Source organism: Zonotrichia albicollis, chromosome 2 (assembly GCF_047830755.1).
Source record: "Zonotrichia albicollis isolate bZonAlb1 chromosome 2, bZonAlb1.hap1, whole genome shotgun sequence".
Taxonomy (NCBI): Eukaryota; Metazoa; Chordata; class Aves; order Passeriformes; family Passerellidae; genus Zonotrichia; species Zonotrichia albicollis.
The window spans coordinates 962371-984745 of record NC_133820.1 but is presented as its reverse complement, the minus strand read 5'-3'; the positions used below and the strand labels follow the sequence as shown (position 1 = coordinate 984745).

Genomic DNA, 22375 nt, shown 5'->3' with positions numbered 1-22375 from the left:
ATTACCCGATGAGCCCTGCAGCTCGGCAGATGGAGTCAAACTGAGAAATAAATGGGTGTTAGCAGCGTTAATGCTGAGTGTTCCCTCCTGCAGGAGTGACTCCCAGCTCTGAGGAGCCCTGCTTTCCAACAGGAGGAGCTCCTGCCTGTCTGGCTGTGAAATGTTGGCATCACTGAGTGTTTCCTGTGGGATACAGAAATATGGCTCTGTATTTGTGGGGGGTGAAGGGGATTTTTTTTTTTCTTCCGTTTCAGACTGCTTGGAATGTTCCCCCACAAATGAAGGACACAAGGACCTATGGAATATGTCTAACACCCTGAATCTGGCAATCTCAGGGATGCTGCTGTCCCTGCTCTGTACTCAGTGCCTTCCTTGCTGACTGTGGAAACCCCCAAATTATCCTCCTCTGCTTATAGAAAATCCCAGTGTTTGGTAGTGGGGAAGAAAAAAAGCTCAGCTGAGGGTTTTCCTAATCCCTTGGCTTTTCTGTGTGCTTGGGAAGCTGATGTGCATGGGAAGGAGGATTCTTGCAGTGTGTGCTTTCCCATGGGGAGTCACAGACACGAGGAGGAAAACAAAGGTGTTTTCCTGTCCCTGCACTCCCACACCTTTCCATGCTCCTGGGATTATGGCACAGCAGATTAAGGTGGTGTCCTCAAGGCTGTTTCACAGGGGTTAGTTATTTCTGTCCATGGGGAAGGCTCTGCCCTCGTGCCACCTTCCCCTTTATCCCATCCTGCTCCCAGCCCTGCATGGTGGAGCTCAGGAGAGACTTTGCTTATTTTCCTGCCCTTTTTGGGTACAGCAGGGCAGGAGCACTCCCATCCATTGCCTGCTGGTCAGCAGGGGGATGTTCCCATTTTAGCAGCATCAGAGCTCCCCAGGTAACCACAGAGGCAGCATTAGGAGCTGGGACCCCAGAGCAGTCCTGGGCAGGGCTCCATCCCTGCCCAGGGAGCACTGCAGACAGGGACAGCTTCCCCAGGAGGCTCCCTGGCTCTCCAGGCAGCACAGAGATCCTGGGGCACATGAATGATTGATGGGAAGGGAAGGGAAGGGGAGAGGAGAGCAGCGAGGTGCTGCAGCCGCCTCCCGCTGCTCCATAGCACGGGCTCTGTGGGAAGGTAAGTGGGGGAAATCCCACCAAGAGCTGCCCTTGGGCCCTTCACCTTTGCCAGGCAGGTGGCAGGGGGCTGTGTGGCACAGGAGGCACTGCAATGTGCCCTTCCTCCTCCTCCTCCTCCTCCTCCTCCTGGTGCCCTGTCCCTTCCCCCAGCCCAGCATGTGTGCACGTGGGTGTGTGTTTCCTTAGGAGTGCTGCTTTGCTTCTTAATCTGCAAAAGCCTCCGAGCTGTGGTGGTGCTGAAGGATTTGGGGGTGCAGCAGGAGCCCTGAGGACTCCTCCCTTTTCTGAGAAGCTTGTCTTCACTATATCCCAAAGGCCTGATAATGCAGAGCTTTCTTCTGCATTGCTGCTATCCAAGTAGTGATTCCATTATATGGAATAAGGGAAGCTGAGGTGTCTGTTCTGGTAAAATGCTAGAAACCCTTCTCCAGGGTGGGCTGAGGTGTCAGTGGTGTGGGATGGCTGCTGCTCTCTGGCTCTCTCCATATCTAATTTCACCTCTTATCTCTTGGGGTGACATCCATGTGAAGGGTGGCGAGCAGGGCGCTTTCCAGGTGCAGCTGGCCCTGCCCTGAGCTTTTGTACAACTTGGTTTTGCTTTGGGGTGGACTTCTGCCTTTCCTTTCTGTCCCCATTTCATGTGGGGGAAAGGAAAGCCTGCCCTCTTCCACCTTTTCAGGCTTGTTTTCATCCAGCACCAAATTTCAGGCTGTTTATGAAACGGGGCCGTGCCCCTCTGCCAGCCTCTGTTCCACAGAGCATCAGAAGCATTTCACACCTGTAATTCCTTCAGTGGTTACTTGCCCCTTGGTAACCTGATTATTTTCAATATTGGGGTTCCAAGAGGCACCCAGAAAACCGAGTGTATGAGTTGCTGATGCTGCAGATTGCCAGTCCTGCATCTCAAAATCAGTCTTTGTGCATTTTCTTTTCCTGTTGTGGCCCTTTGAATTTAACTGGAGCTGTGCTGTAAGGGGTGTCAGCAGTTCAAATTGCTGCAGGACCCTGGTTTCTCCCGTTTCTGATTGCAGCCTGTGCCTGTGGCAGTCAGGGCCAATTACCTGGCAGCAGTGCTCCGTGGCTCTGTGTGTGCACGCCCGTGCCTCTTGGAGGGATTTTTTTTCCCAAGAAAAGTAGGTCGGCTGCTCTCTGCAGCATTACTCGAGACCAGCGTAAGTCTCCAAACCTTGAGCGTGTTGCAGTAGCCGTGAAAGGATTAGGAGGGGGATTTGCGGGGTCGCTTTCCCAGCGGCAGAACCGGCTCTTTGAAGTTCCTTTCATTCGGTGTTAGCGAGCCGTGCCGAGCCACAGGCAGCGCTGTTCCCGACAGACATTCCCGACAGACATCCCCGGCTGCCCGGGCTCCGCAGCTGCCTGCCCAGCAGCCCCCGGCTCGGCACGGTGAGCGGATGGCACGGGAGGGGAGCTGGGGAGGTGGCACCAACCCGGGTGCCAGGGGGGAGGTGGGCGCTGCCCTGCCCCGCTCACACGCGGAGGGAGCATCTCGGGAGGAGCAGGAGCATCTCGGGGTGCCTGGGAGGAGCAGGAGCAGCTCGGGAGGAGCAGGAGCATCTCGGGGTGTCGGGGAGGAGCAGGAACATCTCGGGGTCTCTGGGTGGAGCAGGAGTGGGAGCATCTCAGGGTGCCTGGGAGGAGCGGGAGCATCTCGGGGTATCTGGGAGGAGCGGGACTATCTCGGAGAGCCTAGGTGGAGCAGGAGCAGCCCGGGAGGAGCGGGAGCCGCGGGGGATGCGCAGCCCCGGGAGGAGCGCGGTGCCCGCTCGGTGACAGCCCCGGGAGGAGCGCGGTGCCCGCTCGGTGCCCGCTCGGTGCCAGCCCCGGGAGGAGCGCGGTGCCCGCTCGGTGCCCGCTCGGTGCCAGCCCCGCTGCGCTGCCCTGCGGCGATGTCGGCGCTGCGGAGGGGGAGCCGCAGGGTGCGGAGCGAGAGCGCCGGCAGGGACGGGGACTCCCTGCTGCGGATGCTGTACCTGGTGAGCGGCTCCCGGGGGATGGATGGGCTCCGGAGCGGCGCTCGGGGGTTGGCGTGCGGCTCCCTGTGCCCTGCAGAGGCGCTGGCAGCGCTGCTGGAAGGATGCGGCTTGCTGGGCTTTGTCTGGGCGGGCACTGCTGCTCCGAGTGCATTGCCTGGTGCCCGGGCACTGGATGTGTGTGCATGGCAAACTCAGCAGGAAATGGCTTTCAGCACTACCCCTCTGCAGGCAGCAGCCCCATGGCTGTGATGTCCTCGATCCTCCTCCATGGGAAGGGTGTGAGCCTGGCTCCTCTGCCGAGCCCCTTCCCGAGGAGGGGTTCGTGATTGTGAGCTCCGCTTCCCAGCTGTGCAGCCCTCGGGCTCATTTTCAGCTTTTGAAGGGATTGCCTGCGGGATTGTGCCTCAAGTGTGGTGCCGTAATTCCCCGTGAGAAATCCTGGTTTAGAGCTGTCATTGTCACTGCTGGCAGAGCTGCTGCAGGGAGATAAAAGGATCTGTATCTCTTCCAGACCTTCCCTACTTAGCCACTTTCTGTGGGAAAACGGGGACAGAGGGGTTTTTGTGAAATCTGCTTGAGGGTTTTCACCAAAATAGCTGTGCCCTGTAGCCCCTGTGTGCAGTGTGTGCCTGCTTTGTGTCTGCAGATGGATTTTTTTAAAGAGAATACCAGGTAGACAGGATTGTGCTCAGGGATGAAGCACAGCAGTTGTTGCAGGTGGAGTCAGGCATTTCAGTTCTAGGAGAGAAACAACAGTATTTTTATTGATATGGGCTGATAAGGTAACCAAGTTTGTTTGTCAATATGATGGTGGTTTAACAAGGCTTGGAGGCAAGGCTCTCTTGGTTGTTTACTGCAGCCTCCCATTGAGGGATGAGGGTCGGAAAGGACCCTCTGAGGTGCTGAATTCAGAGGGGTTGAGGTGCAGCTGGATCTGCTCTAGTGCCAGACTTGGTCAGTGGTTTGTGTCTCAAGGATTGTGTGTGCACAGCCAATGCTGTCCATCCCTTGGGTAAGAACACAAAGTTCAGCATGTCCTGATCACTTCCCAGGGCTCTGTGGTGGGCAGGAGCCCCCAGCCTTGAGCAGACACCTCAGAGACCTTCCCTCTCAGGTGTGCTCACACAATACAGCGGTTTGATCAGTGGACAGGCACAGGAACAGCTTTGTGTCCGTGACTCTGTCCTGGCCGTGTGGGTGTGTGGGCAGCTCCCCAGAGATGTGGGGCAGGGCAGTGCTGCAGCCCTCGGGCGCTTTATGGAGCGTGCACAAGTGCAGATAAGGCTTTGGGAAGTGCTCCACACTTCCTTCCTGCCGTGTGGGTGTCGCTGCTCCTGCTGGGGCACAGCACATGCCTCTGGGAGTTATTTCAGCCTCAGTGCTGAGCTGGTGTTTCACACCCCGAGCGCGTTTTCGCTCTCTCTTTCTGGGTGACCCATCTTCCCCTGCAGGAGCTGCACAGGATGGGGGGATCTGCAGAGTGACAGGCAGGAACTGCTTTAACACTTGGTTTATTTGGGGGTTTGGTTCCAGATTTTGCTTTATGCAGTAGAACTGGATTTATTTGCGCATTTAGATATTAAAGCAAAACACCACTGGACACGTCTGCCTCAAGCAGTGCTAGCAAAGCCAAGCATTGCTGAGCAAAACCCTGCCTGTGCTGGGGCTCTGCAGGCTCAGGTTGTCACATCTGAGCTGTCAGTTCTCTCCCAGCAGAGCAGGGCGCTTGGGAAGGTGTTTTAACTGTGCTGGAGCCAGGTTTCACCCACTGCCCTTGCTGCATTTGGGGCTGTTGGGATCAAGGTCATGCCTGCAGAAATCTGATCTAATGCAAAAGTTTGGGTGGGCTTTACACTTAAAAGCACATTAAGTATAGCTGGAACCTTGCTGAGAAACAACAGGAATTATTGAATAATTAAGATTAATAAATCTCAAATCTCAGTGACACATGCCAGGAGCAGAGTGAGTTGGAGATGGACTGGTCCAACTCACTGCTTCCTCCTGCCTTCAACCTGCGAGGTTTTTCCTTTGTTCACACCTGAGTTAAACCTCAGAAACTGAAGGTGAATATTTTCCCTGGAATGAAGTGTGTCCAAAAGGCATTTTTGTATAGACAGCCAGTACAATGAGTTCCATGCTTACAAGAGTATCCTGAAGAAAAAGATCCTTTGTGCAATGAGCATCTTTGCTCATGTGCTGCGCAGTGGGAGCTCAGGGGAGCATTTGCAGCCTCGAGAGACCTCTGAGGGAAGGGTGTGGAAATCTTTCCTTGTCCTAGCATGGATTGTAGGTGCATGGAGAGGAAATAGCTCTGTGTGAGCAGACTGCAGGGCTTAAAAACCATGGAGATCACAGCTACCAGTGGGTGGGAGTGAAGTGATGTCCCAGGGGCAGAGCTGTGTCTCCAAACTGCAAGGTGAGGACGTGCTTTATTCTCTCTCTCTTATTTTTTGGGTTAGATTTTTCTCCTCTGCTCCCTTCTCTGGTTGAGCAGGCTGATTTTGGATCAGTTGTTCCACAGAATTACAGAATTACCCATGTTGGAGGACACCTCTGAGCCCATGGAGTCCAAGCTGAGCCCAGTGCCCACCCTGTCACCCAGCCCAGAGCTCTGAGTGCCACCTCCAGGAATTCCTTGGACATCTCCAGGGATGGGCACCCCAAACCTCCCTGGGAACCCTTTCCATGGGGAAATTCCTGAACTGGGGGGCTGTAGAGAAATGCCTGAGCCTGGACTGAGGTGCTCTGGCAGGATGGTCAGCTGTGGTCCCTGGAGCAGCTCTTTCCCTCCAGGTCTCTGGGAAGGATGGATCCAGCCCACGGTGCCTTGGCAATCCTGGAAGCCTGGAGCTGTCATCACTGACACCAGAGACTATTCCTGCTCCAAACTCTTCAGTGTAATGAAAGATGGGAGGAAATGATCTAACACGAGGGGGTGAAGTGAGGATAACTGGCTTTTTATATAGGCAGCTGATTAAATATTAAAGGAAGCAAGGAGAGGGAGCAGCTCTGGGAATTGGCACTTATGGGGAAGAAGTTCACATTTGCAGACACAGCCTGGGGACACAGCTGCTTGCCCAGAGAGCTTCTGCTTGGAGCCTGGAGGGGATTTAGCTGGGAGGCTCTGCTTCCCCATGGCCCAGCCTGAGTGGTTTGTGCCTGTGTGTCAGCTGAGCTGTTCCCAGCTCTGCTGCAGCCCTGGCTGGGGAACTGCCAGGGGCTGGGCTGTGACTTTTGTTTGCACAGGCATTTTTGGTTCCCAATTCTTGGGCTTCTCTGTGAGTTTGTCAGTCATAAGTGCTGGATGAACCTGTTTTAATTAAAATTCACATGTGTGTTGAGACCAGGAATGGAGCTGAGCAGCACTTCAATTAATTTGAATTCTGCAACTCCTTTTTTTTTTTTTTTTTTCCCCTTTATCCCAGTCACAGAGAGACAAAATAGACACTTGTGTCTGTTGAGAAGTCCCCAAGCTGCAACTGCTGAGCTGCAAAACCCTCCCCAGCCCGTTTGTTCCTCTGGCTCTTAGTTGCAATATTACCACTGCTCTTTCCTCTCCCTTGTCTCCCAAGAGCACCGAGCAGGTGGCAGCTTTCTGCCGCAGCCTGCATGAGATGAACCCCTGTGAGTGCAGTGCTGCCCCCCAGGACTGCGGCGGGCCCCAGCTGAGCACCATGAGGCAGCTGACGGACGCAGACAAGCTCAGGAAGGTCATCTGCGAGCTGCTGGAGACCGAGCGCACCTACGTCAAGGTGAGACCTCGGCCCCAGAGCTCTCCTGCTCACTGCCTCTGCTTCACCTCTGCAGCTCCTGCTGAGCTTGCACTCACTTCTGTGAGATAAATACATGTTATATATAATACACACAATGCCTGAAATATCGCTGAAACCACGGAGATGAGGCATTTCCGAATGGTTCGGCTCTTGGGCTTAGCTGGTGTGCAGTTACTGCACGCTGAGATCTGGTTCTGCAACTAGAAATGTGTGAATGTCTACTTTTTCTGTCTTAAACTGTGCAAAATCCAGCTATTTCATGCTGTGTGTGAAAAGGGAAAATCCTCAGATTAGGTAAACATAATTTCCCACCTCAGTAAATACCCAGGGGGACCAACATGGGAATCTTTCTGTGAATTTTTAGGATTTAAATTGTCTGATGGAGAGATACCTGAAGCCTCTACAGAAAGAAACCTTCCTCACACCAGATGAGGTATGTCAGCTCTTGTTTGTCCGAAATTAATTTCACTGAATTCCATTTCTCTCAAATAATGGATTGAGTGGAGCATCAAGGTGCTGCTCAGTGATGTCTGCAGCTTGTTTTTTCCGGGCATCACATTGTTTTACAATTGCACTGAGAATTGCTGCGGTTCTAGAAAACACAATTCAGCCTCAAAGTGATATTTTCAGCATTCTGCTTTTTTTCTCCTTTTATTAGCTGGATGTTCTCTTTGGGAATCTGACTGAGATGGTAGCATTCCAGGTAGAGTTCTTGAAAACTCTGGAAGATGGAGTAAGGCTGGTTCCAGACCTGGAAAAGCTTGAAAAAGTTGAGCAATTTAAGGTAATAATTATTTACTTTTATATATTAAAACACATTATTTGCATTATCTCATTGTTTAAATGTTGAGGAAGCCTTTAACACTCTCCATCTATTTTTCTGACTGTTGCCACTGTTCATGTAAAAACCTGCATCTTCTTCCATTATTTTCAACTGCTGCTGGTGCTGCTGAAAAATGATTCTGCTGCAATTGTAGTTTATGCTACATTTAGCCATGTAGAGCACTAGCAACCATGTGCTTTTAGGTTCTATTCTTGCCCTTCTGCCAGATTTCTTGCCTTCAGCTGTCAGGAAATGCTAGAAATGGAAAGTTACATAAAATCTTTGCCCTGACAAGTCTCATGTTCAGAAGCCCTCTGGGGCTACAGATCAGAGCAATACATGGAATTTTGTACTTCCACTTCCAGTCCATGGTGGCAAACACTTCTGCCTTTCAGCAGGTGTGCGTCTGCACAGGTAGAAATGGAAACTGCAGCTCTGTAAACTTCACTTCATGAACCCAGGGAGATGTGAATACATTTCATTTGTGTCTGATGCAGTGGTGCTGGAGGTCTGGCAAAGAGATGATAGATTGGTTTTCTTTTGGGGAATTCCACTCTGGCTCTCAGCACCACTCACCTGGGTAAAGGACAACATGAATAATAGTAGTAGTAATAATAATAAAATATATTATTATTAATAAGAACAAGAAATTGATTATTATTATTATTATTATAATTTCTCTGGCCCCTGTGCGCTCTGAGCTGTAAGAGAGGAGTGCCAGTGAAGGGTCCTTCCAGAGAAAACTCCATCTCCTGAGTGCTGCTGTTTGCCACAAAGCTGCACCGAGCTCACTTTCAGTTCTGCCCCTGGGCCTGTCTGAGAGCAGCTGGCTGTGAAGGAGATGGGGATTCAGTGCTTTCAGTTCTGCAGTTTGCTTCCCCTGTCCCCCTGACTGTCCCCAGGCTGCCCACGAGTGCTCTCAGCCCCTCAGCAGGTGCTGGCTGGTTCCCAAGATGTTTTGGGATCGTGTTTGTCCCCAAACACCAGCTCTTTCCAGGCAGGTGAACCCTTGGTGTGTTTGTGAGGGATGAGGGTTGCCTGCAGCTCCTCAGTGCCCTGATCCACTGCAGGGTGAGACACATCAGCCCTCTCTGTGGGCTCTGGCCATTGCTGAGGGCAGTGAGGTTTTTAGGGGCAGCTCTGCAGTTAATTCCCTGTGCAGCCAGGGCTGCCTCCAGGCTGGGCTGGGCTGGTGGTGCTGATTACAGAGGCTGAATCCACACACCAGGGCTGGGCTGTTTCCTGGTGGGTGAATCATGGGCTCACAGAACGGTTTGGGTGGAAGGAACCTGCAAGATCCCCCAGTTCCACCCTTCCACTGTCCCAGGTTAATCCAAGCCCACCCAGCCTGGCCTTGGACACTTGCAGGGATCCAGGGGCAGCCACAGCTGCTCTGGGGACTCTGTGCCAGGGCCTGCCCACCCTCACAAGGAACAATTCCTTCCTGATATCCCATCTAAACCTATTCTTCATTTAGTCTGAAGCCACTGCCCCTTGTCCTGTCACTCCAGCCCCTTGTAAAGAGTCTCTCTCCATCTTCCCTGCTGGCTCCCTTCAGGCCCTGGAAGGGCACACTGAAGTCACCCCAAAGCTTTTCTTTTCCAGGCTAAGCAATCCCAATTCTCTCAGCCTTTCCTCCCAGCAGAGCTGCTCCATCCCCCCTGCTCCATCATCCTGGTGCCACCCTGGGCTCTGTCCAGCAGTGATGTCTTGGTGTGCAAACACACTAAACCTGCGTTCTGCTGTCCTCCAAAGGCTGGCTGGAGGCTTCAGATGACCTGGCTGAAGGCAAAGTAACTAATGCCTTTTTACTAATGTTTTTTTTTTCCTTTGAATCCCAGAAAGTGTTGTTCTCCCTGGGTGGATCCTTCCTGTACTACGCTGACAGGTTCAAGCTGTACAGTGCCTTCTGTGCCAGCCACACTAAAGTCCCCAAAGTCCTGGTGAAAGGTAAGAGCCCCTTCAGAGTTGCTGTGGGAAGTGGATTTGTAGAGAATTCTCAGAGTTTGACAGAAGGCTCACATAGTATGTATCTCTATGTAAACTTTGAGATAGAAATGCTGACTTAGAATAATGAATGATTATTAGAAATGAAATTTCTCATTTCATGACTTAGAAGAATGAAAGATTATTAGAAATGCTGACTTAGAATAATGAAAGATTATTTCTTATTAAATAAGAAAAATGCCATGGAATTAAATAAGAAAAATGCCGAGGACAGACATTGCTGAGAGAGAATTGGAGCTAGAAACAAGTTTTAAAGGATGACTTTGTAAATAACACTGGATACCTGAGAGAAATAGAACTATGAAAGATGCATTGTAATAAGATTTACAAGGGATAATTTAGCTAATTGGCTTTAAGGCATTTACAGCATGGTGTGACAAAAGCTGATAGGCCAAGAAACACTTACAGTGTGTTGGAATTAGGAAATAGCTGGCTGCTGATTGTGATGGTGAATTCTAACATCTGTATTGTCTCACCCTTCACATGAGACTGAACATGGGATCAAAGTTTTTAAAATGCCTCTCAGTTAACTTATTTCTGGTCAGAAAAGTGCATAATCCAACAAGGTGTCCCAGCCACATGCTGGTTGTGGTCATGCTGGTTGCACCCCAAAGCTCTGAGGGCAGGAATGGGGGCACGCTAGGGGAGGATCAGCCTGGGAGAATGTTTTATGGAAGCTGGTGAAATATTTTAGCCCTGTCTTCCCTCTGTCCTTCCTCTTGCCCTCACTGCAGTCTGCCTGAGGAGTTGCCATGGCAGTTCCTGGCACAGCTTGGCTTGCTGGCTGGGAGAGAGCAGCCCTGTGGTCTGGCTGCTGGGCCAGCTCGCCCCACAGGGATGTTTTCCCCTGTGGAAGTGGAAATCTGATGGAGCTACCAGTGCTTCATGCAATTCCTTTGTGGCCAAGACATTAAACAAACAAATGGTTCCAGTTGTAGCAGCAATGCCATTGAGGGAGGAACTCTGGTTTTTCAAACATCATCTGCATGTTAAATATAAAAAATTTTGAGGTTTTTTGTTTCTTGGTTGGTTTGGGGTTTGGATTTTTTTCCTGTGCACTTTTTCTTTTTTCATTTCTGCTTATAAACTTTTATTCCCTGTGCTGCAAAGAGTACTTGGCAGCTCTGTGGAATACATAAATAAATGATTTGTTGCTAGTCACATCCACGCTTTCTTTTGGCTGTATTTTATAGGACCCTAATGTTAAAGCTGTAGACTAGGTAGATCTGGTTCTTTTGCTTTTCTTTTCCATTGCTGACTGTATTTATAAATGAGAAAGTGTTGTGCTTGAATTATGGCATAAACAGAACTTAAAATTCTATTCCAGAGGTAAATCTCCTCAACAGCCTGGGAGTGTATTTCAGGTGTCACTTGGTGTCCTCAGCTGAGGGGCAGGTGGCTTTTGCACTTGAAACTCAAGTTGCTTTATGGAAATCAGGTGACTGCCTGCAAAAACCTCCCAACCCCAGCAGGGGACATGACTCCAATAAAAGCCATTGTGTGGAATTGCTCCTGCACTGAATAATTTGTATGTCTATAAATACCACCTCCTCCTTCCTTCCCTCCTTATGCTCCAGTGGAGGGAGCAACAGAGAAAATGGCAATTTTATAAATTCATAGCAGTCAGGTAGAAAGGATTATGGCAGTCAGGTGTCCAGTCTGCCTGTGCTCCCAAAATCTGGAGCATTAGCCTCAGTTTCTGCTCCTGCCTCTCCCCAGCTCCTGCTGCTTCTTGTGACTCAGTGCTGCATTTTAAGGTTTAATGAGGTAACAAGAACCAGACTTGCCAATATTGTGGGTGCACCGTGGCTTGGAAGCAGTGACTTCTCACAAATTTCCAATGTGAGACTTTGCTAAAAGGGAGCAGATGATTAGAACATTTAAAATAGCTGCCAGGTCAGAGGTACTTACTGCTCATCCTGAGAGGCAGCTCTGGGCTCTGCTCCCTGTGACCAGGGACAGCACCCAGGGAAGGGCTGCAGCTGTGCCAGGGCAGCTTTAGGCTGGATTTTAGGGCAAGGTTCATCCCGAGAGGATGGACACGGCCCCACAGAGCTCCAGGAGCATTTGGAGAGCTCTCCAGGGATGCCCCGGGTGGGATTGTTGGGGGCCTGTGCAGGGCCAGGGGTGGGACTGGATGATCCCTGTGTGTCCTTCCAGCTCAGGAGATTCTATCATGGATAGTGCCATTAAAAATTGCCCTGCTGGAGGTGGATGCCTGCTGTGAAATCCTAAATAGCACATCCGGGGAGAGTGGCAGTGACTCAAATCCTGCAGGGCGTAAATCTAATTCTGCAGGCCCAATAAATCTGCACTTCCTCACAGAATGCCTCCGGATAAACCAATTTAAAGCTGGGAAAGTTGCTTTCTCATGATTTTTCATTGATCCCATGCCTCCTTTGAACCTGGCAGCCAAGACAGACACTGCTTTCAAGGCGTTCCTGGATGCCCAGAACCCGCGCCGGCAGCACTCCTCCACCCTGGAGTCTTATCTCATCAAACCCATCCAGAGGATACTCAAATACCCCCTCCTGCTCAAGGAGCTCTTTGCTCTCACTGACGTGGACAGTGAAGAGCATTATCACCTTGATGGTAAGCACTTAACCCCACTTTTGTGTGGTTCACCCCTGCTCTTGAACCGCCCCCCATCCCTTCCTCTCGGAGGGTTAAAAATCCCTTCTGCTCATCCCCTGTCTCTTGCAGTGGCCATCAAAACCATGAACAAAGTTGCCAGCCACATTAATGAAATGCAGAAAATCCATGAAGAGTATGGGGCAGTGTTTGACCAACTCATAGCGGAGCAAACAGGGGAGAAGAAAGAGGTAACAATCAGATTTAGAGTGATTTTGGTGCCTGTTAAACTGGATCCAGTATTTACCTTACCTGTTGTGCCACTGAAGCTCAGTTGAAGAGCTGAAGTGAATTCAGACTTGACTGAGGGGAGGGTGAGGGATGGGATAACGTCCCCCCGAACTGGGGCTGGCCCTCAGTTGGGCACTCTGGGCACCATAAGGACAAAGGTGTGGTTGCTGCACCTCCCAGCAGCTGGGAACTCCTTTCTTAGTGTGTTCCCAGCAGTGTGGTGTCACAGAGGAGCCCTTGGGCAAGGTCAAGAGCCACAGCAGCTGTGGGGAGGGGCTGCCTTTGGCCACTGCCCCTGATGCAGCCACTAAACCTCACCCCAAACTGAGTATGTGCTTAATTATTCCAACAAAACACAAAGAAACTGCTAGGGAGAAAAATGGACAAAGGGGAACAAAAAACAAAGAAAACATCTGGGTTTGACCTTGACTTCCAAGAGCTGGACTCTTGAGTTTAACTGACCCTAATTTATGCTCATTAATTAAGAGTTTACATGCATCTGTTTGCAGTCAGCTGATGAAATGCCCCAAAGTTTGCTGGGGGCAGTTTTGCTCAGGACTAGACCTGATGCAAGTTCCCTTGAGCTGCAGACTGCCATCACATTCCTGGAGCTGATTCAAAGCCTTGCCTTTGTGCCTGTGTTGGCAGGTGGCCGACCTTTCCATGGGGGACTTGCTCTTGCATAACACAGTGATATGGCTGAACCCTCCTGCTTCCCTGGGCAAGTGGAAGAAGGAACCTGAGCTGGCAGCGTTCGGTTTGTATCCAGGACTTGCATTTCACACGCCTTAAACAGTGGCACAATTCACATTAAACACTGGCAGCTGTGCCTCAGCAGATGTTGAGAGTATCTGAGCACTGCCTTCCCCAGGGCTGCCTGGAATTTAAACCTGGCCTTGTCTCTTGGCTGCAGGCCTCAGTTTTCCTCTCTGGTAGTTTTCCTGGCTCAGCTGAGAGGTTTGTGTGCTGGGGAATAGAGGAGAGCCATCCCAAGCCTTATGGATGCTCTTGAGGACAGGCTGAGGGAGCTGCACCTGGTCACTCTTAGCACGGAAAGGCTGAGAGGGAATCCTTCAATCCACAAAAATACCCCATCAATGCACACAGGTACCCCATCAATGCACACAGGTACCCCATCAATGCACACAAATACCCCACCAACCCACACAAATACCCCCAAGGCTGTCACAGGATGGTGCCACACTCTGCTCAGTGCTGCCAGTGACAGGGTGAGGAGCAGTGACCATCAACTGAAACACAACGAGTTCCACCTCAGCCTGAGGAAGAACTTGTGTTCATGGAGGGGGCAGAGCCCTGGAACAGCTGCCCAGGGAGGGAGGGCCTGCAGTCTCCATCTCTGGGGACATCCCAAAACTCCCAAATTCCTGTGTCACCTGCTCTGGGTGACACTACCTTGGTAGGGGGGTTGGACTGGGTGATCTGCAGAGGTCCCTTCCAACCCCAGCTGTCCTGGAATTCTGGGATTCTGTGACCATAATTTTCGTCTCTCACTTTCTCCTCCAGTGTTCAAAACTGCTGTGGTCCTTGTGTACAAGGATGGTTCCAAACAGAAGAAGAAACTGGTGAGTGTGCAGGGACTGTTTGGGTGGTGCCGTGGGTATTTCTGGGGCTGTGATGGAGTTTTGCTTCCCACAAAGCCATGGAGCTGGAATGTGCTCTGGCATGCGTGGTCCCTGGTGTCTGAGGAGCTGGGTGGGCACAGCAAGCATTCCTTTATCCTTTGTTTGTGGGACTGTCCTGGATGAAGATGTCAGTGTGAGTGTGTCTCTTGGCTTGGATTCCTTGGTCAGTGTGAGTGTCTGAGAGCTGATTAATGTCTGTCACCTCACCCAGTGCCCTGGGTGTCGTGTGCCACCAGGCAAGTGCTGGCTGCTCTCAGCTCCATCAGGAGCGGCTCAGGGATCCCACTGGAGTTTGGAGTTCCAAGTTAAAGCTGAGCTTGGCAGTGCTACCACAGGGGCACAGTCTGTAGTGATGCAGGGAAACTGGTGATCCCTACTTGTGGCATAAAGCAGAGAGGAGTTGGAGGTGGGGAAAGGCAGCTGGCACAGGGTGACTTCAGAGAGAAAAGCCAAACTCTGATGTGTTCCTGAGTGTGTGTGCACCCAGGGCTGGGCTGGGTGACTCTGGAGGGCATTGCTGAGAGCTGAGGGGCCTTAGGGCTGCTTTAGTCCAGACTCCAGCAAGGTCCCCACAGAGAGGCCCCGAGGGAGGTGTGGGCTGGGAAAACCAGAACTGCAGCAGCTCTGGAGCTGGGAGCCCTCAGCACAGGGCACAGCACTGTCTGCCTGCCCCAGGGTGTCTCCTCTCCTGACAGTGCTTGAAATTCTTCCAGGGAGGATCCCACAGAGCCTCAATCTATGAAGACTGGGATCCGTTCCGGTTCCGCCACATGATCCCTTTGGAAGCGCTGCAGGTGCGGGCCCTGGCCAGTGCAGGTAATGTCCCTGGAGTTAAAACCTGCCATCTGCCAGGCTTGCAGTGTGTGTGTGTGTGCCCTGGGCACCCTTCCTGGGCATGCAGCAAATGCTTTGCACTTACATGTCAAGGTAGACATGAATTTCTCTTTGCTTTCCCTGTAGATGCAGAGACCAATTCTGTGTGTGAGATTGTCCACGTCAAATCTGAGTCTGAGGGCAGGCCAGAAAGGACGTTTCACCTCTGCTGTAGGTAAGTGGGGCTCCCTGTTTTCTGTTTGCCTTCACAGCTGCATCTCTGCATCCCTGCTTGCCTGTGCCTTTCCTTTCGAGGCAATCTGGGAACTGTTAAACTGGATCCAGTATTTGCCTTTCCTGCTGTGCCCCTGAAGTAAAGCCTGCTGCAAACAGATAAATCCCAGCTCAACTGAAGAGCTGAAGTTAATTGAATTCAGACTTCACTGAGGGGAGGAGAAGGGATGGGATAACATCTCCCTGAACTGGGGCTGGCCCTCAGTTTGTCACTCTGAGCACCCTAAGGACAAAGGTGCAGTTCCTGCACCTCCAGCAGTTGGGAACTCCTTTCTTAGTTAGGGAGAGTGTGGAGAGGGTGTTCAAACCTAACTTCTGGAAGGCAGAATTTTGTACAACCTCTGAAAATAACTTGATCAGCTTTGCACCTTTATGGGAAAGGCCTTATTGCAATTTTCCAGTTAAACTGCAGCGCTGGGTCTTTATGGCAGGTGTTGTGTTCAGCTGGTTCCTTTCATGGCACCAGGTCCCAGGCTCTGCACTTAAATGAACATCCATTGTTGTGGTGGTGGTGGTTTTAGGGTTCAAGGAAGAACTTGGAACTCATGAGGATCCAACAGAGCTGTTGCCAAGCCAGTTCCTACTCCTAGGAGGAGTTGCAGGAGCTGTGGATGTGTTTGCAGGGACAGATGGACTGAGCACCACTGGATGTGTGCTGGACACAGCCACGTGTGGGTGGCACTGCAGGGAAAGGAAACCTTGAGAGGGCTGAAAGGCTGAATGTTTTATTAATGACCTGGGTGCTGGTTTCCTTGGATGCCCCCTGCAGTCACCATGGGTTTAGCTTTGCTTTGAAAAGACTGAGTATGGGGCAGTGTTCTCTGGGGAAGCGCCTGCCAGTCCATTTGCACTGTCTTAAATCACAGAAGTGGCCATTATTTACCTCATTTACAGACAGCTTTTAGCAGTTCCCAAGGGGTAACTCTGCCTTTTGTATTCCCACCTCTTTTTCAGCTCTCCAGAGCACAGGAAGGACTTCCTGAAGGCAGTGCACTCCATCCTGCGGGACAAACACAGAAGACAGCTCCTTAAAACCGAAAGTTTGCCCTCCTCCCAGCAATATGTTCCCTTTGGTGGAAAAAGATTGTGTGCTCTAAAAGGTGCAAGGCCAGCCATGAACAGGGCAGGTACTGTAGGGCTACAGACTTTCAAGATCCCAGTAACCCCAGCAGCATTGTAGGACACACAGCGGTGTCTGTCACATGTATATTAGGATTAGCATTCTCTCCTGTGTATGTAAACACTGCTGGTTTTCCATGCTTCACTTCCTTGAGAGCCTTAAATTGCCTCTATTTCCCTTGCTTTGCACTCGAGGCTCAGCTTCAGAGCAGTGCCTCTGGCCTGGAAGGGAGATGGGATTCCTGGCAGTACCCATTGGCTGTGCACTTTACTCCCAGCTGCGGTTCAGCTGGACAGAGCAGCAGCTGTGTGATCCTTAAAAGCACGTACAGAATTTTGGGGTAACCTGAGCACTTTGGAACTAAAATGCACAAGGAAAAACAGCTCCCCTGAGCTTGGTTTGAGGGGACAGCTGTGGGTGTCCTCCACCTGAGCCTTTCCAGCTCAACTGCTAAAGGGACATCCTCCTCCTTCCCACATTTGGAGAAGTTAGCACTTGGCATTCCTATTTTTGTAATGGCCTCTCCTAAACCATGGATTTTCCTTTGCAGTTGACTTCAGGGAAAAGCAGGTTTTCAGTTTCAGAACGCTAGATGCTGGAGGGAAGAAACATTTGCTTCCAAGCCCAAAGTACACGGCACAGCTGCGCGTTTTGTTCTGGTCTGTTGTGTATTTCTTGTTCCGCTCAGTAGATCCAGCTCTGTAGACAGCCAGGCTTTCTGTGCCTCCTCTGACCACAGCAGGCTAGGCCAGCACCAGCTGGGCCCAGCTTCTCACTCAGTGCTGCTGGAGATGCCAGACCTCCTTTCAGATTGGCTTTGTGCGGCATTTGTGTGATGAGTTCTGCAGGGATTGAAATCCCACCTTGGAGCCCAGACCTCTCCCTACAGATGAAGTTTGCAGCTGCTGAGCCATTGTAGTTAATGCACCTTGTGGTGCTCAGGGATGTTAAAGTGTGACCTGAACCCCAAGGCAGATAAATTCATCCTGCAGTGCTGAGGTGCTGTTCAGTGCAGGGGAACAAACTCCAACCTCAGAGCTCTGTGTGTGCCCCTGAAGCATCGTGGTGCCTGCAGGATTTACCCCTGCTTGGGAAGATGTTCTGGCACAGAGGATGGGAAATTGCTAATTGGGCCAGTTGCTGAGTAGATGGAACTTCTGACAGCTCTTCTGGGTTGGGAGATTGGTTTTGTCCTCACCCAGAAGGGAGGAAGTAAGGAAGGGAGCAGCAGAACCTGGACAGGGAATGTAATTCCCTGTAAATAACGCAGCATCTTCAGCACTGAGGTATCTCCTGGGAGAGCTGTAGGAAAGCTGCTCTGAGCCCAGATGTCCCTCTGCAAGGTGTGAAGGTGTTGGATTTTGGGGTGTGCTGGCAGCAGGGCCTGTGAGTGAGAAGCTGAGCTGAGCAGATGCCCTTGGTGCTGGCTGGCTGCCCTGTGCTCAGGAGGAGCATTGAGGGCCATGATCTGTGACATGAGGGATCCAGAGGCTGCGATTTGTGACATGGTAGATCCAGAGGCCGTGATTTGTGGCACAGTGGTTCCAGAGTCCGTGATTTGTGGCACAGTGGTTCCAGAGGCCACGATTTGTGACATTGGTGGATCCAGAGGCCACGATTTGTGACATTGGTGGATCCAGAGGCCACGATTTGTGACATTGGTGGATCCAGAGGCCATGATCTGTGGCACAGCGGATCCAGAGGCTGTGATCTGTGGCACGGTGGATGTGAGCAGCAGGAACTCCTCCTGTGGCCACAGAGGCCTCATGGTGAGGAGGTGAGGATCCATGGCCACAGGGAGATGGGAGTGACAGGCCCTGCCCACCCCAGACAGGACTTAGCTTTAGCGCAGAGTTGTGCCGTGTGTAAAACACCTGTGGGGTTTTATCTTTGTGTGTGCAGTGTCAGCCCCCAGCAAGTCTCTGGGGAGGAGGAGGCGGCGGCTGGCCCGAAACAGGTTTACCATTGACTCGGAGGCCCTCCACGGCAGCAGCCCCGAGAAAGAGCCCGCGCAGGGAGGGGACACTGACCGCTGGGTCGAGGAGCAGTTCGACCTGGCGCAGTACGAGGAGCAGGAGGACATCAAGGAGACTGACATCCTGAGCGACGACGACGACTTCTGCGAGGCGGCGCGCGGGGCGCAGCGCGAGCTGCGGGAGCGGCTGCAGGCCACGTCGCTGCGGCCCGGCCCGGCCGGCGACACGCACGCCGCCAGGATGGCCCAGCTGAGGAAGCAGGCCGCCCTGCCCGCCATCAACGGCGCCGCCGACGCCCACGGCGAGGAGGTCATCTGGGTGCGGCGGGAGGACTTTGTGCCCGGCAGGAAGCTCAACACCGAGCTCTGAGGCGGCCCCAGGCCCTGCGTGACCCCGCGGGGCGCGCGCTTGCACACACCGCTGCGGCAGCTCTACCGGCCCCAAGCCATGCGGCCACGCTCCAAACCAGGAATGAAACGAGCTTGAGGTCCTGTCTTGCGATAACCAAGGGCTTTCACACTACTTTATTTATTCTCAAACAATCAGGGGCTGAAATTGAGTACGGGGAGAAGGTAATCACTGGAAAACAAATGACTCTGGGTGTCTTAACCTCTGTGCAGCCAATGGGCTCCGGCAGGAGCGCGAGGACAGAGGGGTTGGTGAAAGCCGTCGGTCGTAGGCTCATCTCCTTCACGAGGAAACTGCCTTTTTAACCTGTACAGTCACAGTACTCTGACTCCCTTTCCCTCTCTAAATGTAAGAGAATATTCATGTATTTTAGGAACGTGTGAGGAAAGGTTTGGGATTTATGTCGTGTTCAGTCCTTTTGGTCTGTGGCTGGTCTAATTTAATGTCAATGTTGGAAGCTCTAGTTTTACATACTCTTGTAAAGATGCCAAACTCTCTTGGAAGAGATCCAAATTTAACACTTGAAGAGATATTTTTTTGTATTTTACCTGAGATGCAGGGGCACAGAGGGGTAAGAGATTTAGGGTAGCTCCACGTCTAGGATACGAGGCTAGCTTTTTGCAGAGGGTTAGGAACGGTGGTTTTATATTAAAATATGAACTGGAAAACTCTTATTTAGGTACAACTTTCTTCAGGAAAAGGTTTATTGTATATGTTTGAGACTGGAGTTTAGTTAGCTAATAAAAAGAATAATAAATAAAATTACATGACTGAATTGCAGTGGAGCAAAGGGATCTGTAGCGTGCCCTTGCTGGAGGCACAGATCCCTTTGCCCCACTCTCTCTGGCAGAGTTTGGGCTTGGGGGACAAGGAATTCATGGCCAAAAAACTGACCTTGCCCACTCTCCTACCGTGGGTGAAACTAGTGTATTTTAATTCCTTTATAAAAGCTTTTCCACTGCAATATAGGATCAAAAAAGCTCTACACAGGTAAACTTCTTTAACATTTTAAATCTTTTATTTAAACATCTAAAACAGGGTAAAATGTGACTAAAATGTCGTGGTTTTTAAGTAGACTTCCAAATACGAAACACAAAATAGCACTTTTTTTGTTTTTAGGATTTATATAGCTTTCCCCATTGCAGTCTCACCTATAGGAAAAAGAAAAAAAGAGGAAGATTATATGAAATTTTGTTTCGTTTTGTCGGTATCTATTGGTGTTTGACACATCACTAGGTACTTTGAGAACCTGAAATTTTATAATAGCCTTAGGATTATATTTTATAAAATCCACTCTGACTATATTTTAAAACATAACAAGAATTATCCCCTTCCCCCCAAAACATCCATCACTGTCTGTGTGTCCCAGCTGGCATCCTCCCCTCCCTCCCCTGGTTTCTGGTGCACTATACTTGACTTATGGAAGCTTTCTCTAGTAACTTTTTGCTATCTCCTGGTTTCTTTTGGTAAGAGCTTTAGAAGAGTTTCTACCCCCTTTGTATGACCACCTGGTTGTTTTTGTACCATCACCTGTCGGTGTCCCACGTGCTGGAGGGTTTGGCTGTCCTGGGCTGCTCCCAGAGGATGCAGTCAGCACTCAAATACTGGAAGGCTGGTACTGGCAAGGTACCGTGGCTCTTGTACATAATGTCATGACATGTCTATGTCAAAGGTTCTTATATATTTCTTTTATAAGCTGAAAGAAGGTCTATTTTTATGTTTTTAGTTCTATGAATGGAACGTTGTAAATGCCTGTCGGAAATAAAATACTGGAGGAAAAAAGAACCAAAAATAGCTGCAGAGAGTGGTGTGTGGAGAGGTCACAGGAGGGCTGTGAGGTGGGAAGGGTGGTACCAGGGAGGAGGTCCTGCATTCCCAGCTGGAAAGGAGCCCCCAGGTAAGGCTCTGCTCGCGTTGTGGTGAGGGGACAATTCCCATCTCCCTTATGGTACCCACACACAGCCATTCCTGCTGCTTTTACAGCTCAGGAAGGAGCCCCCAGGTAAGGCTCTGCTCGTGCTGTGGTGAGGGGACAGTTCCCATTTCCCCTATGGCATCCACAACCAGCCATTCCTGCTGCTTTTCCAGCTTGGGAAGGAATACCCAGGTAAGGCTCTGCTCACGTTGTGGTGAGGGGACAATTCCCATCTCCCTCACGGCATCCATAACCAGCTGCTTTTCCAGGCTGGTCGCAAGGAACCTTCAAGTGAGTGTTGCAAAGAAAAAGGTAAAACGCAGCAAATTCCAGAAAAATTCCAATTGCATTGGAGGAGCTCCCCAGTCTCTCCATGGCCAGTTCCTTGGCCAGTCCCTCTCCCTTTGGGGTGCTGGGTTTGGCCCAGATTTGGGGAGTGCGGTGTGGGTTGGTGTTGGCACAGCAGTGGGCGAGCATGGGCACCCACGGGTGGCACTCTCTGGGGCATGACAAAAATGACACAAGGAAGTGGCATCAAAGTGGGCTGGGGTGTGTGCAGCAATTCCTACAGCATGCCTTGCAGCAATGCAGTGTTTGCTGCTTCAGCAGGATTATTTTTGGCTTGTGAGGCTGCCAGGCCTATCCAAACTCCTCAGGAAATCGGGGAAATGGTGAGAAGAAGACAGTGAGGGCCTGGAGAAGAAAGCAGCACACAAGAGGTGACAAGTGACACGGGCATGCCAGCTCCACAGCTGGAATGCTTTGGCTTTAAAGCCCTGTGCTGCCACCAGCCAGAAACGGAGGACCAGAGAGGGAATTGCTCCTGCAGCTCCCTGTGCAGCTTGGAGAGGTGAGCAGCAGTTCCTTGTTTTTGTGCCAGGCCAGACCCGGGTGTCCCCTGTGGCAGAGGGCTGTGCCAGGTCCCAGCTGGCAGGGTCAGTTAATTGATGTCCCCTCTGCCATCACAGCTTGGCCCAGCAGCCAGGTGCTCTGCTTCTGGGGAAACACTGCTTGAAACAAAAGGAAACCATTAGAAATATCATGCTGAAAAATAAAGAGGGCTTGAAATTAATTAATGTTGCAGGGAACAGATCAAAGGCAGAAACTGGGATCCATAAAGCTGCAGAGGGGTGTGAATAGAATACTAAATATGTTCCAGGCTGCCCATGGATGGAGGGCCGGCTGTGAATCAACACCTGGGGTGCTCAGAGTGTGACATTTTGCCTGTGGGCACAATGCTGGGGAGATGGAGGGAGCCCCAGAGAGGGACCCAGGCTGTTGTGGACCAGCTGGAACCCCAGAGAGAGACACAGAGAGGGACCAGATGTGCCCAGGCCCCAGGAGCCTCTGGCGCTGCATTTGGAACCCAATGCCCAGCCCTGGATCCAGCTGCTTTTTCCTTCAGTTCCTGGAGAAAAACCTGCTCTGCTGCCTTCTGGTTGGTCCAGCAGGAATTGTTGCTCTCAGTGTCCTCCCGGGGAGCCTGGAGGCTCCTCTGGCTGCACGGGGTTGGGGTTGGGGTCAGGATTAGGGTTAGGATTAGGGTTGGTGTAAGGATCAGGGTCCCCCAGATGTGCTGAAGGCTTTTCCTCACTCATCAGAGCTGACACCCACATCACAGCAC

General features: G+C 51.3%; 1 protein-coding gene across 7 annotated transcripts in view; it reads left to right on the top strand.

Annotated features, from left to right (window-relative positions):
- Positions 1-20099, top strand: part of TIAM1 (TIAM Rac1 associated GEF 1) — a 141281-nt gene extending 121182 nt beyond the window's left edge. For 6 of the 7 annotated variants that reach the window (XM_074530570.1, XM_074530606.1, XM_074530580.1 and 3 more), the window contains 12 exons: positions 6690-6869; positions 7255-7323; positions 7549-7674; positions 9555-9663; positions 12133-12312; positions 12424-12542; positions 13231-13339; positions 14107-14165; positions 14939-15041; positions 15186-15273; positions 16287-16459; positions 18355-20099. In XM_074530570.1, coding sequence (XP_074386671.1) covers positions 6690-6869; positions 7255-7323; positions 7549-7674; positions 9555-9663; positions 12133-12312; positions 12424-12542; positions 13231-13339; positions 14107-14165; positions 14939-15041; positions 15186-15273; positions 16287-16459; positions 18355-18797 — 1758 coding nt within the window. In that variant the 3' untranslated portion in view covers positions 18798-20099. Of the gene's footprint in view, positions 1-2650; positions 3118-6689; positions 6870-7254; positions 7324-7548; positions 7675-9554; positions 9664-12132; positions 12313-12423; positions 12543-13230; positions 13340-14106; positions 14166-14938; positions 15042-15185; positions 15274-16286; positions 16460-18354 lie in introns of those variants that run through there. The other variant, XM_074530614.1, reaches the window with a different exon arrangement.
- The last annotated feature ends 2276 nt before the right edge of the window (positions 20100-22375 follow it).